The 13,985-nt window shown below is 37.1% G+C and overlaps 1 protein-coding gene across 1 annotated transcript in view; it reads right to left on the reverse strand.

Annotated features, from left to right (window-relative positions):
* The window catches only part of METAP1 (methionyl aminopeptidase 1), a 63,940-nt gene that overhangs the window by 9,602 nt on the left and 40,353 nt on the right, over nt 1-13,985 (reverse strand). The window contains exons 3-8 of the mRNA XM_014865085.3: nt 12,323-12,435; nt 11,357-11,417; nt 7,241-7,332; nt 6,073-6,156; nt 4,082-4,220; nt 2,414-2,545 (exon numbers count right to left, since the gene is read on the reverse strand). Coding sequence (XP_014720571.1) covers nt 2,414-2,545; nt 4,082-4,220; nt 6,073-6,156; nt 7,241-7,332; nt 11,357-11,417; nt 12,323-12,435 — 621 coding nt within the window. The remainder of the gene's footprint in view (nt 1-2,413; nt 2,546-4,081; nt 4,221-6,072; nt 6,157-7,240; nt 7,333-11,356; nt 11,418-12,322; nt 12,436-13,985) is intronic.

Here is a 13,985-nt window from a genome sequence, read left to right on the forward strand (position 1 = left end):
GGGGACCCTCTGACTCCCTACAGTCTCCTACTCTGCCTATCTCATTTCCCACCTGAGGTTCACGTACAACATATCTTCTCTAGTCAATCAAACTTCTGAGCAAACAGCTCATGGAATCATTTTAATTAACATTTACTTGCTCTTAACCACATGTTCCAGCTTAACTTGTTTGAGGGTTGGGAGAATAACGATTTTAAGGAACCATGCCAACTTTCATAATGATTTTCTTGCATTACCACCCACACCTTCCTATCAGCCCTAGCAGGTGGGGAAGAAAGCAAAATTTAACCCATGTCACACAGTATACAACAAAGAAAACCTCTGTTAAACAATGATGAGGGAGGTTGAGAATGGAGATTCCTCCCTAATTCTCAAACTAGAGGCAACTCTGGTCCCAAGGGTACGCTTTGCAATATCTGGGGACATTTTTGGTTGTCATATGCAGGAGTGGTGGTGCAACTGGCATGTAGTGGGTAGAGACCAAGAATGCTGCTAAGCATCCTACAATGCACAGGACAGCCCCCCATTACAAAGAATGACCAGGCTCAAAATGCCATTAAAGTGAAGGATGAGAAGCCTACTTAGCAGGCTAATTTCAACAACTGGTCAAGCTCTCCAGTGCTCTGCACCACGGTGAGCGGCCAAATGATTTGAGTGGAAAAGAAGGGGCAGAGATGATACATATGAAGGCGTATTTTAATAGCATTTTCCAGAGACTAAGCAATTTTTGTTCTTTCCTAGCTACTGTTATGAAGACTTTGGTTTCTGGTAATTTCTCAGAAAGTTTTACACCTGTGTCTTTTATAACAACAACATTCCAGCTGTCTGATTATTTCAACCAACTCACAGAGAAGCAAAAAGGATATAAACGTTGAACACATTATTTGGCAGAAACTCTAAAAATTATTTAAAACTAAAGCTTCCAGGGGCCAGTCCCATGGCTGAGTGGTTAAAGTTCCCCACGCTCCACTTTGGTGGCCCAGGGTTTGCAGGTCCAGATCCTGGGTGCGGACCTACACACCACTCATCAGCCATGCTGGGGAACCATCCCATGTACAAAGCAGGGGAAGACTGGCACAGATGTTAGCTCAGGGCTAATCTTCCTCACACACACAAAAAACCTAAAGCTTCCACAAATGAGAAACTAAACACTTAAGCACCCATCTCACAATACCAGTAGGAGTATTAAAAGTTTTTAAATAATCAAGAGTGAGTAGTAAGTGAAAAGAAAATCTCACATATTGATACATGAAAATATCACATGCTTTCATTTTTCATTCCTCCAACTTTACCAAATTAGTAAAAATTTCATCCTCCATGCATTTTAAATGGATTAAAACAACAAAAATAATGAATCTATGTTATTAGAGATAACTATACGTTTGCCTAAGAACCCTGTCCTGTCCAATACTTTGTTGATGATACAACCGGTTTACTGGGGGAGGAGAGGTGGGTGCGCATAATACACTAAACAAGAAAATAAAGCTGAAATGCTGTGAATTTCAACTGAAAAGTTGTTTGCCCTCAAACTGTCCTTTTCAATCATCTGTTAACATTTACAATATGCCTTTCCTTCTCTCTCCTCACAAGATATAGCATATAACCCAAAAAACCTGAATGAACGGTTTGTATGGACAAAGACAGCCTGAGGAAAATCCTACAGAAATACACCTCTACCCAAAGGTATTATTGACTACAACAGCAAGACACCTGGAAAACTCCAAAATCCAGTAGGGAACTGGTTGGAGAAAGGTTTGCACTATGGAATATAACATAAAGGCATTAAAAGAATGGGGTAGATCTGTGCATGCAGGTACACGGGCCAATGTGGAAAGATCTCTACGATATTATTAGTTTAAAAAGTACCAAATTAGAGAATACTACAAATATTATGATTCCAGTTAACCTAACTAAGCACGTACACATGGGTTTGTGTGCATGCGTGTGTGTTAATGCACAGGGGAGACAAAACCTAAATGTAAAAAGTGGATACCTCTGGAGAAAAGAGAGATATGAAAAGGAAAGAGGAGAGACAAGTGTAAAGGAGGATCATTCACTTCTCTCTCATCATCTCGCATCTTGTTTTAAATTTTTATAAGAAGAATATAGTACTTACAAAAGAATAAGAAAGTAGGAAAAAAACTGCACTCAAGAATTACCTATACACTCCTCATTTATCAGCCAGAGAAAAGGAAGATAAATCACAGAAGAGACGAGGATGATAAGCAATCGTCCAGTCTATCCTCATCAGGGGATTCCCAAATCATCCTTAAACCCAGTACTGCTAAAACCCAAAGCTAACTCAGGTAGGGAGAGGCAAAGCTGGTGGGGACAAGCAGTGCCGGTGCAGCGAGAGCCATCTGAGGCCCACCAACACACAGCGGTTCCAGCTGGGCCCTGCACCGAGGCTGACCTGCGTCGATGGCTTGCATCAGGCACTCATAAGTGGTCTGAACCAGTTTCCGCGCTCCCTCATCCACGTCTCCAACAAAGAACGTCTCATTCAGGTCCCCGTGATAACCACTGCGATAAAGAGTGATGTCCACTGCAAAAGAACGTGTGCAAATATAAAGATCACGGTTGGTTTTACTTCAAAACAGAAGTTTCTCCTACATGTCAGCATCAAGCAGTTTAACAAGAAAGATAGTTCTGCATTCTCAAATCAGACACCAACAGATACAGAGTCATCGCCCAATAGACTCCTTGTCTGTAATGCAACTAAACCCACCATGGAGAACAGGGACAGGTCACGCAGCACAAGCCAGACAGTGGACTTTTATACCCTCATGGTAGTAATCAGATCATTTACAGCAGAAGAAAAATGAATCCAGGATACAGTCATGCAAGATCAATAACCCAAGTTAATAACATTAAATGAAGGACTTTGCTACATTTTGACAATAGACAGAAAAAATTGCTTTCACATATTATCATTAAGGAGTTTTTTTCTCCTCCTAGTAAATCAGTAAATAGAAAAATTTACAGTATTCTACATTTATTCTTCAAAAACTCATTTGCCTTTCACTTATTTGTGAATACCTACCCTTCTCTGTGTCCCCATGTTTAAGAACAGAAATTTCAACTACACCCTATAATACACCAAATGCATACCAGAGGGCACATTAAATGAGTATTCTTAAACCAGGGTTTTCACTCAACCTACAATACTGCAGTAAGGTGTACTGGCTCCAGCACAACACATACATCACTGCAAAACCTAATGCATATGCACGTAACAAAAATAACGGGGCTTCTACGAAAAACAAGGTTGGGCAGACTCCTCAAAACCTACGGAAGTTTAAAAACAGATACTGTAACTAAATTAGCAGCAATCCAAATAAAAACAGTGTCAGTTACGTCTCCACTGCCAGGCACAGCCAGAGTCAGGGTCAGTGCATTCCGTGCAGCATTTCATACTGGGGCTCATGCTTCCTCATCTGATATGTAGGTCCTTGAAGGCACCTCATTACTAAAGAGACCAAGTGCATCAATATTAAAAACACCACCTGGGGGGGCCTTCTTCACTACTTGTTAATCACAGAGGGAAATGTCTTGGCAGCTTCTTCCTCTGCACGTGCAGCTTCCCAAAACAGCTTAACTGAGTGGTCCCTAAAGCCACTTTCCAAATTTCTTACACCAAAGAAAACACTTCTACAGGATTTTCAGCTTTTTTCTTAAATTCTTCATGTATTACTAAGAATTTCTCTTTACGTGTAGGGAAAGACTGCCCTGATCTCTTCAAAACCATTAGTGGAAGGAAAAAAAGAAAAATGCCACCTGAATTAACACTGCTTTCACATTTCACTGATATTTTTCACCTATTTCCCAATCACATATGATAATCCACATTAAAGGAACACATGCTGTACCAAACACATCACAACAGAAGCATCTTAAAAGCAGTAAGTATCTCAAACCATACAAAAGGTCTCCCCAGATTTAATATTTTAAATTTTAAACATGAAAAAAGATAAGTTAAAGACAGGAAGCAAGTGAAGAAAACCACAAGTCATTATTAGACTCCCAAACCTTGTTGTTTCTTTGTTCATGGTGACAAAAGTCACAATAACGTATTTCTTACCGTTAACAATATCACCTTCTTGCAAGGGCCGTCTGTCTGGAATTCCATGGCAGATCACTTCATTCACTGAAGTACAACAAGACTTTGGGAAATTATAATAATTCAGGGGAGAAGGATAGCAATTTCTGGCAATGCATGCCTATAATAAATTAAAATACAGAGAAAATAATTTGGAATATGCAAAAGAAAAAATTAATCTGTATGCAGTTAACCAGATTTTAAACTTTGAAAAATGTGAAAAAAATTTGTTGTACAGATGTTCATAGAGAAGAACTTACTTAATATTTTATTTTAGAAATAGTAGTAGATATCACCTTAAACAGTATACCACAGGGTTTTTGTGCCAGTTAGACAAACTGATAAGTGCAAAGTATACAAAAGTTACTATATGAAGATTCTAGTTTAAAATTAACTACTCCTTATGAAAAATATATTAATGAAAGTAAAAAGATAATAAGTAAAGTAAATTTTAACATGTACTTTGATGTAGCTGAAATTTCTTGTAGACACACAGGCCTATATGCCTATGAGCAAACAATGAACCCAGCAGAAGCAAGCATTGGGGCAGCACTCCCGCAGACACTGGAAGCCTGCACTCCCGCAGAGCAGCACAGAGACCTCGAGGAGAACGGTCTGGGTCTCTGTAACATCTCATTTTACTTGGACGTTTTCACAGTGGTAGTCATAGTCTACCTAACTTCTCTTTCCATACTGCCACACAGTCTTCAGATTAATAATTTTTAAATAGTGGCACACAATAAAATTTGTGCAATGTACCATAATTTTACTGGCAGTTCCACTATTATTGTAAATTTAAACTGTTTCCTCACTTACAAAAATGATTACAAACCATAGCTACCTGCCTGTCACTGGTCCCTTGTTTAACGACAAACTTCTGTACTTCTCACAGCAGCATAAACTGTGGTGAAACGCACACAGAAGCAAATAGTCTTGACTTAAAATGCCAACACTATCACTTCCATGCTGTGTGACCTTGAATAACTTAATTAACCTCTCTCTGCCTCAGTTTCCTTATCTGTAAAGTGGAGATGACAGTAGCATCTACCTGGTGGAGCTGTTGTGATTAAATGAGTTAGTAAAAGAAGACATAAAAGAGCACTTGGCTCACAGGAAGCACTCAAAATGCTGTTACCGCACACTACACATTCTATAGCATACAGAACAATACCCAAAGATCAGGATTTATATAAAATTCTGAAAAAAATTTTTATAAACATTTTTATAGCTCAAAACACACTGTCAAATTCCCTTTCAAAAGAGTTGTCCCAGTTTACAGTATCACCATCATGTAAAAGAGAACCAGTTTCAGCATCTCCACACAGGCAATGGGTATAAACATCTTAAAACAGTCACTAACTTAGTAGGTCTCTATGGTTTGCATTTGTCTGATTACCAGAGCAGCTTTAATTAGTCTGCCATAGGATTCACTGATTAGTCACTGCTCTTCTTCCATGACTTACAGAATGTGTGCACGCACCTGCTACAGGGTTTAAGGGCTCTGCCTGACGGACAGGTGGTCTTTGTTAAAAAGGCCCCTGCATCAGGCCCACTGCAAGTATTCGTCTGGTCCGCCCACTGCCTCGTCACGATGGCTATGAAAGGGAACATCTTTCTCTACTAACCTAGTTTCAGAAGCTGTATTCTTTCTTATTTCAGAATATCTGATGTATGCTGGTGACAAGACTTATTTAAAGCACTAATAAAATTAATCATTTTCTAAAAGCTAAACTAAGATGTTATGAAATCTGAGGTTTCACACACAAAATGTTTCAAGTTCACTTCCGACCTCAATCTCACAGATACTTAAAGATGGGAATAATGACTACTGTTGAATATTTTCTGTATTTGAAACAGTAAAAACTTGCTTTCAAATTAGCTTAGCCACACTACCTTAGACATTCAGAACTTAAGTTTACTTAATTTTTAGAAATCCAATGTGAAAAAAGTTTTCAAAGCATAAAAGTTCTTACTAAGTGTACAGCATGGTCTATTTCTTCAGTAGTCACACCCGGTTTAATCATGCCAGCAGCAATGTCCAAGACTTCCCTAGCAAGCTGCAAAGGAGAAGCAACACACCAAGAAGAAATGAGACAGAAATCAATCTGTAATCTTTGTACTACCTTAGATTTTTGTGAGAGATTGCAAATGGCTCTCACCTGGAAAATTATAATTCTGAATTTTCACGTCAAAACCGTTTGTATTCCTAACACCCATCAATAAATGCATGTGTGCGTGTAAATATATACACAAAATTGGGCTAGCCAGCAAATAGCTTAATAAGTCAGCCTGACTGGTTTCTACATGAAAATGCACATCCTAAGTAATCTAAACATTGATCAACTGTTGAAGGTTGAGTCATTTTAAATTCCTAGAAGGGAAGGGAGAAAGATAAGAGAATAAACAAATGATTTTCCTCAAAGAATCAAAGCAAATAAGTGATAGAAATACAAATTTCTCCAGATTATCAAAGAAAATTATTATCAAATCACTTTTAAGCACAGAATAAAAACTTTAACGGGGGCTGGCCCTGTGGCCTAATGCTTAGGCTCAGTGCACTCCACTCCAGTGGCCCAGGGTTCGTGGGTTCAGATCCCAGCACGGATCTACACCACTCGTCAGCCATGCTGTGGTGGCAACCCACATATAAAATAGAGAAAGACTGGCAAAGATGTTAGCTCAGGACTAAATGAATAATATTATTTTTCTTTAGAAAAATACAAACATGTGATTTCAACTAATAAGTACTAGCCACTACTACCATACTTCATAGGTATTTCACAACAGCAGCTTTAGCTTAACTTTATTAAAGGTTTAAACTTTGCCCTATGTCATGATGATTCACAAAAAGAAAATGACAGAATCATAAAAACCTGGTTCTCTAAAAAAAAAAATACAAGGGATAAAAGAAACAGATTGTCAACCAAATATAGGTTACCTGCCATATTAATTTTCAAATAGGCTGTTTATGTAGAAAACAACTGTTGCATAAAATTATATACTAACAATAGTCTGATAAAAAGTAAGTATGGCCAGTCAGTCTTACAACCTATTTGCTACCTCTGTAAATCAGCAAATCACTGACTTCATTTCTCCTAAATGCTTAAACGTGTCTTACTCCATGGGGAAAAAATAACTTACCCTACATACAAGTCGCATCCCTTCTATATCTTCAGATGACAGCAATTTAATTTGAGAAGTACCTTTAAGAGCCTGTTCAGATTCAGACATTCCTGGAAAGGAAAATCAGTAAGTAAAACCAAATCAACAGAAAGATGTAGCATTTATTAGCACAATTATCTCCCTGATGACAAAATAATAGTCAAACCTCACCATTTCATGCAATGGTATTTCATAATTTGGGAGGGTCCAGGTCAGATTTTTAATATGCAAAGGAAATTTGCTAAACAAACTGAAGGAAAGAATTCTAAAGAACAAACTTCCAGATCCATTAGAAATCAGTCAATATGCAGCACTTATTCTATGACAGGCGATATGTTAATAAGATCACTAAATGATTTACATTTGAACAGTACCATACAATTTACAAACTGCTTTCATGATCATCATCTTATGAAGCAACTATATACCAACAATTGACGAATCAATTACACTCATTTATTTTTTAAACAGGAACCTAAGTCAATATTTTTCAAACTGCTGTTTGTGGCCCTTCAGTGGGCTATGACTAAAATCTTTTTAAAAGTAAATAAACGGAATAGAAAAAAATTAGACTATATCATACAGGGTAGGGGTAAGTATTGTTGTGAAATGTTTGATTATTAATTTATATACACACACATATACACAGATCTAAAATACATTTCTCATTGTGCATCATGGTCAGTAAAGCTTGAGGGGTCGGCCCAGTGGTGCAGCTGTTAAGTGCACACGTTCTGCTTTGGCAGCCCAGGGTTCACCAGTTCGGATCCCAGGTATGGACACAGCACCGCTTGGCAAGCCATGCTGTGGCAGGCGTCCCACATATAAAGTAGAGGAAGATGGGCATGGATGTTTGCTCAGGGCCAGTCTTCCTCAGCAAAAAGAGGACTGGCAGTAGTTACCTCAAAAAAAAAAGCTTGAAAAATATTGTCCTAAGAATCTTCACTAATAAAATTAGCTTAAGTTATTCATACATTCAAAAGTATTCTTTCACAATCTGACAAAAAAGACTAATCTTTTTTATAAATACCGATATAAAAATTCCAAAGTATTATCAGCAGAATCCAAAAAGCATATAATACATCATGACTTAAGTGAGATTCATATTGGAAGGGCATGGATGGTTCAGCACCAACAAATCTATTAATGAAATTCATCATAGCCACAGATTAAGGAAGGAAAAATAAATGATCATCCAGGCAGATAATTCTGATAGCATGGCCAACTACCACCGTAACATGAGAACTATGAATCTCAAGTCAAGAACCGACATCATGGATGCTTCCTATCAGCACTATTATTTAACAATGTTCTGAGGGTACTAGCAGATGTAATTAAACAAGAGGGGAAAAAAGACTTACAATTAGAAAGAAAAGGACAAAATTTTTATCAATTTCAGAGATGATTATATATGTCCCTTGAACAAGGGACTATCTAGGAAAAGACTAGAAATAGAAATGCAGCAAGTTAGCAGAGTCTAAGATAAACATATGAAAATCAGTAACTTTCCCAAACACAAACAATGAGCTAGGAAATATATTAGTAGATACTATTCACAGAATAACTAAAAAAGTTAAAGTATCCAGGAACAAACTTTTAAGACCTAATGAAGAAAATCTGAAACCACCACTAGAAGACATAAAAAGAGACTTAAAATAGAAAAACATACCCTCTTCTTGAATAGGAAGACTCAATATTGTAAAGGTGTCAATTCTTCCAAAATTAGTCTACAAATTTAACACTATCCCAATAAAAAATGGCAACAGGATATTTTTGGGAACCAGACAAGCTGATTCTAAATTTCACATGGAAAAACAAACATGCAAGAATGGCCAGGAAAATTCTGAAAAAGAGGAAAGGTGGGGGCAACAAGGCCTACCAAATATTAAACATCATATATAGCTACAATAATTAAAGAGTTTGGCAATGGCACATGATTAGACAAATGGGTTAATGAAACAGAATGGAATCCAAAAACAGACCCAAAGACATGTGAGAATTTAATATAATGATATACGTTGCATTTCAATCAGTAAGAGAAGGCTTGATTTTTTTCAATAACTAGTGATGTCACAACCAGATATTCTTCTGGGAAAAAAATTAAGTTGTATCCCTATTTAACTCCAAATAATAAGTTTCAGATGGACCAGAAATTTTATCACACACAAAAAGAGTGAAACCATAAAAAATGGTGAGGGAAAATATTTTTATAATCCCTGAACCAAAAAGGTCTTTCTAGATCATAAAGCCACAGACACCTTAAAAGAAAACACTAAGTTTTATTACAGAAGAAATGCTGAAAGTTTGTCATACATGTAATGCTATAAACAAAGACAAAATGTGAATATCCAAATGGGAAAAAACATTTATAGCTCATACATCAAAGGATTATTTTCCTTAATACAGAAAAGGTAATTTTATGTCACTATGGCAAACACTAGTAATCTACCCGGGAAAAAAAAAAAAGGCTTAAGGATACGAATAGACAGTTCAAAGCAAAGAAAATACAATAACTTTTAACACCTAAAAAGATGCTCAACCTTACTCATAATTTATAAATGCAAATTAAAATAAGAGCAAAATACCATTTTTCATCTTTCAGATTAGCACAGATCATAAAGTTTGATAACACGCTATGCTGGGGAAGATAGAGGAAAAGAGACTCTCCTATGTTTTTAATGGGAGTAACAACTAGCAAAATCTCTGAAATTTGTAGTATCTCTCAAAATAAAAAATGCATGTATCCTTTGATCCGGCTATTTTACTTTGGGCAATTAACCTAGAGAAATACTCTCACATGTGCACAAAGATGTAATTACAAGAATGGTTACTGCAGTCAAATTGGGCGAAGAAAAATTGGTAGGGACCTGGTTTAATAAATTATGATGCATCTACACATTCTTCACTCATTAAAAAGAACTGGCTCCAGATGGGCTTATACGGAATATTTCCAAGATACATTGAGAAAATATAACAAGGTGAAAAGGTGTATATAGTTTGTTCCTTTTGTGTATAACTGGGGGAAGAGTGTTGATGTGTGTACATACAAGCAAGACCTCTGGAAAGTTCTGAAAGACACTGTTAATAGGGGTTCCCTCTGGGGAGTAGGACTCTCTTTTCACTGTGTAACATTTTACCCTATCAGAATTTATCTTGTCTATGTATTTTTAAAAAATGCAATTCAAAACTATATTCAAGATTAGAGAGTAATGAAATTACATATCCTCGACAGTATTCTTTCATTCAGACTGTCTTTTCCTTCAATTTATCTGAAATAGTCATTTAACTAAATCTCAAAATGATATTCATAAGAACTTAGTTCCCCACTTCTTAGGGAACCAGGCAAAGGTAGCTTAGCTTAGTACATTAAAATGCTGATATTCAACCATTTCTGACTTGCAAAATCAGTAATTTCACATAGTCTAACTTAAGTTATGTGCACAGGCCCTAAAGTCAGAGACTGCTCCCCTAGCCTGTGCATAACTCCCTCTCCTCTCTGGGCGTCTCACTACCATTATCCACAAAATGGAGAGGACAAGAGAACCCACCTCAGGGATGCTGAAAGTTCCAACGGAGGGACACGTGTAAAGAACCTCACACAGAACCCAACACACAGTTATGAAAAAGTAAGTGTCAGTGACAGAATCGCCACCATCATTACTACCATCACCCTCAGGACCACACTACGACTTCAGTTACCGCTACAGCCCAGGGTCTTCACTTAGGCACTCACTCAAGGCCTCCACAATCTGCTTTTATCTAAACAGATATTATTTATTTAAGGTAGGAAGACATGTTAAAATCAAAACTATTTTTTAAATCTAGAAATTGATATAACAACACAAAATACAGTATTATGTTGAATGTAGCCTTGAACAGCTACATAAACGATGTTTTCAGAATTGGGTAGATTTCTAATGGGAGGAAAGAATCTTTAATTCTCTCAAATGTTCTAGTGTGTCTTAAAAAAAAACCTATTTGCATTTATTAGAAATCCAGTACCGAAAAATTTCCACAAAAAAAGCACTCCTTTGCTTTGCGGTAGTCATCAAGCCCCCAAGTCAAAATGTGAAGAATCAGCGTGGCAGAATTTACCTAAAGGGTGGTCAGCATAATCTGGTCTTTGAATATAACTTGGCACTGGCCTTGTTGGCATCTAAAAACATCAAAGAGGTTAGTTAGAACCAACTCAAATATAAAAGTAACTTTCACTATTAAAATTTACTAAAAAGAAAATAAAAGGGGGGAAAAAAGCACTCAAGAAAAAAGTTCACTCATTTCATGTAAATGAAAAATAAAGTTTTAAATGACATCTTAAATATCCTATCTATTTCACGAAGTCAAGCATTACTTTCCCAGAGATAATGCCACCTGCTTTCTTAGGCTATTTAAGAAAGAGGAGACTGGCCAAGGCCATTAAGGATTCAAGACTACACACAGACAACAAGGTGCCCCTGTGTTCCAAACAAACTGGCAAACCAAAACCAACAATAAAATAATGTCCTAAAGTAAACATACACCATTATGTTCCCGGTCACTATCTCTGGGAGGGAGGATTAAAGAGACTTTCTTAGGTTTTTGATATTTTTCCAAACTTTAAAAATTAAAGAGAATTTAAACACTTAAGGATTACAAATATATTTCAACTTAAGTACATTCCTATGTGAAGACTCTGAAGTCTGTCTGCCAGGAACATAGGAAGGGGTGGGAGTGGCAGAAAAGCCATGTCTAAATTAAGGTAGAAATAAATCATGTTAAAAAAAATTTTAGAAAAGTAGTAATATATGCACTATCATTGTGCCAGCCAGAAAATATCTATTGCACCTCATTCTTTTTTAATATTAAAGAAGTTTTAATCCTTTCATCTAAATTTTTTCCACTTCATCCATGATTGCCAAGTATCCCTACTAACTTCCAAATATACCATAAAAGCTCAAGAGCTAGAACATAAACTTAATCCTCACTAGATGCTTCATAACTGAAAGAAAATTACAGTATCATTTTTAGGAAACTGAAAATGGTTTAAAAGAATGTTAAATTTTTATTACCTTACTTACTCACCAGTGGATAATGTGGTCTGAGTTTACCAGTATATCGATAACCCACCCATGGGTCAGTGTTAATATCACCTTCTACAGTCCAGGAAGACACTTCTCGCTTGGCCTTTTCATCTTCTGGGAGACGGATGGATGGAGAGAGAGAGAGAGAAAAAGAAACACTTCAGTGGTCAAGCTACTGAGCAGCAGCATACTTTAACCATCACTTGTTTGAAAACCAAGCCAAAGGGCCTAGGCACAGAAATCCAACAAACTTCCACCTAACCTAAACATATTCTAAGATTTTAAACAATATCGAATAGGAACAGCTCATAGTAGAACTCCTTTTCTCAAGTAAATGCTAAAGGTATTCTCTCAACAATGTCAATTTATAGGAAGACTGTTTTTTGAAATATAAAATCTGAGCCTAGGCAAAACTTCCCAACTAAGAGCAGATATTACAAATGGATTCTGTGCCCTCACTTCAGAACAGATTCTAAATAATCCCAAAGCAAATTTAAAATAAAAAACAAAAATTTCCCAAATAGGTGACGCATGGCTTTCAAGTCAGTATTCCAGATTGCTTTGAAAATTTTATGAGCATCATTTGTCTCTTTTCAGGAAGAGGGTAATAGAAGGAGGTAGGAAAAGACAAAGATAAGGGGAGGGAACAATCAACAGAAAGTTACTGAAAACTCAGTAGGAAAATGAAGAAAATAATCACACTCACACTCACTCACACACACCCCCGCCAGGTCAGTTACCACTACATCATGTTGTCTAATGCACCTGAGAAGCACCTAAGAATCCTTCTCACACAGAACAGATCCGTGTGACTGATGTCAGCACACTGACTGCATCTCTTATCCACAAAGTAAAATGAAACTACTACCCAGACTCCCAACAGCAGGAATTCAAATCCCTCCCACACCACGTATAGACCTATACACCTCCCAGTGCGCACCCATCTTTTCCTTTTCCTGATGTCATGCTATCACGGGTTTTAAAAGTCAGACTTCAAATAATTTTAAAGTGTACAAGAAAAATAAAACTCCCTCTTTAAACAATCTATTGAAAATATGAACTGGAGAAGAGAGGGAATCATATCATGTTAAGCTAGAGAGGAAAGGTGAAACGGGTGCAGGCGGTCAAAAGGCACAAAGTTTCAGTGGTCAGATAAATGAGTTCTGGGGGGTAACATACAGCGTGGAGACTAGAGTTAACAACAAAAAGACAACGGAGTCTGATTTCCTCATTTTCAGACGAGGACACTGAAGTGATGTGGCTCCCACGGCAGAGATGTGGGAACGCTGGCTTCCGCCCAGAACTCTCCACAGAGCATGTGCAACCTGGGAGTGAAAGGTCCTGGAGGTACAAGTGACAAGAATGCAAAAATACACCCAATCCAGTCACATTACTTTGGAAGAGGACACAATTATAATACTACATATAAAGGAAAGGAATAGAACAGAACAAGAATAGTAACTAAGAATGAGAACAGAAAAGGGAAAGAAAAGCTCTACTAGGCTGCTGTTTAAACATCTTTCTTTCCTCTGCAGTTCAAGAAAGCCACCGTGAATGTTAACGTCAAGAGGAAAACTGTTTCTCATCCGAGGACAAAAATGGACTCCACTCATTGCCACTGGAGTCAAACATTACAGAAAATAGTTTGAAATGCAGGCCAACTG

This window comes from Equus asinus, chromosome 3 (genome assembly GCF_041296235.1).
Source record: "Equus asinus isolate D_3611 breed Donkey chromosome 3, EquAss-T2T_v2, whole genome shotgun sequence".
Classification (NCBI taxonomy): Eukaryota; Metazoa; Chordata; class Mammalia; order Perissodactyla; family Equidae; genus Equus; species Equus asinus.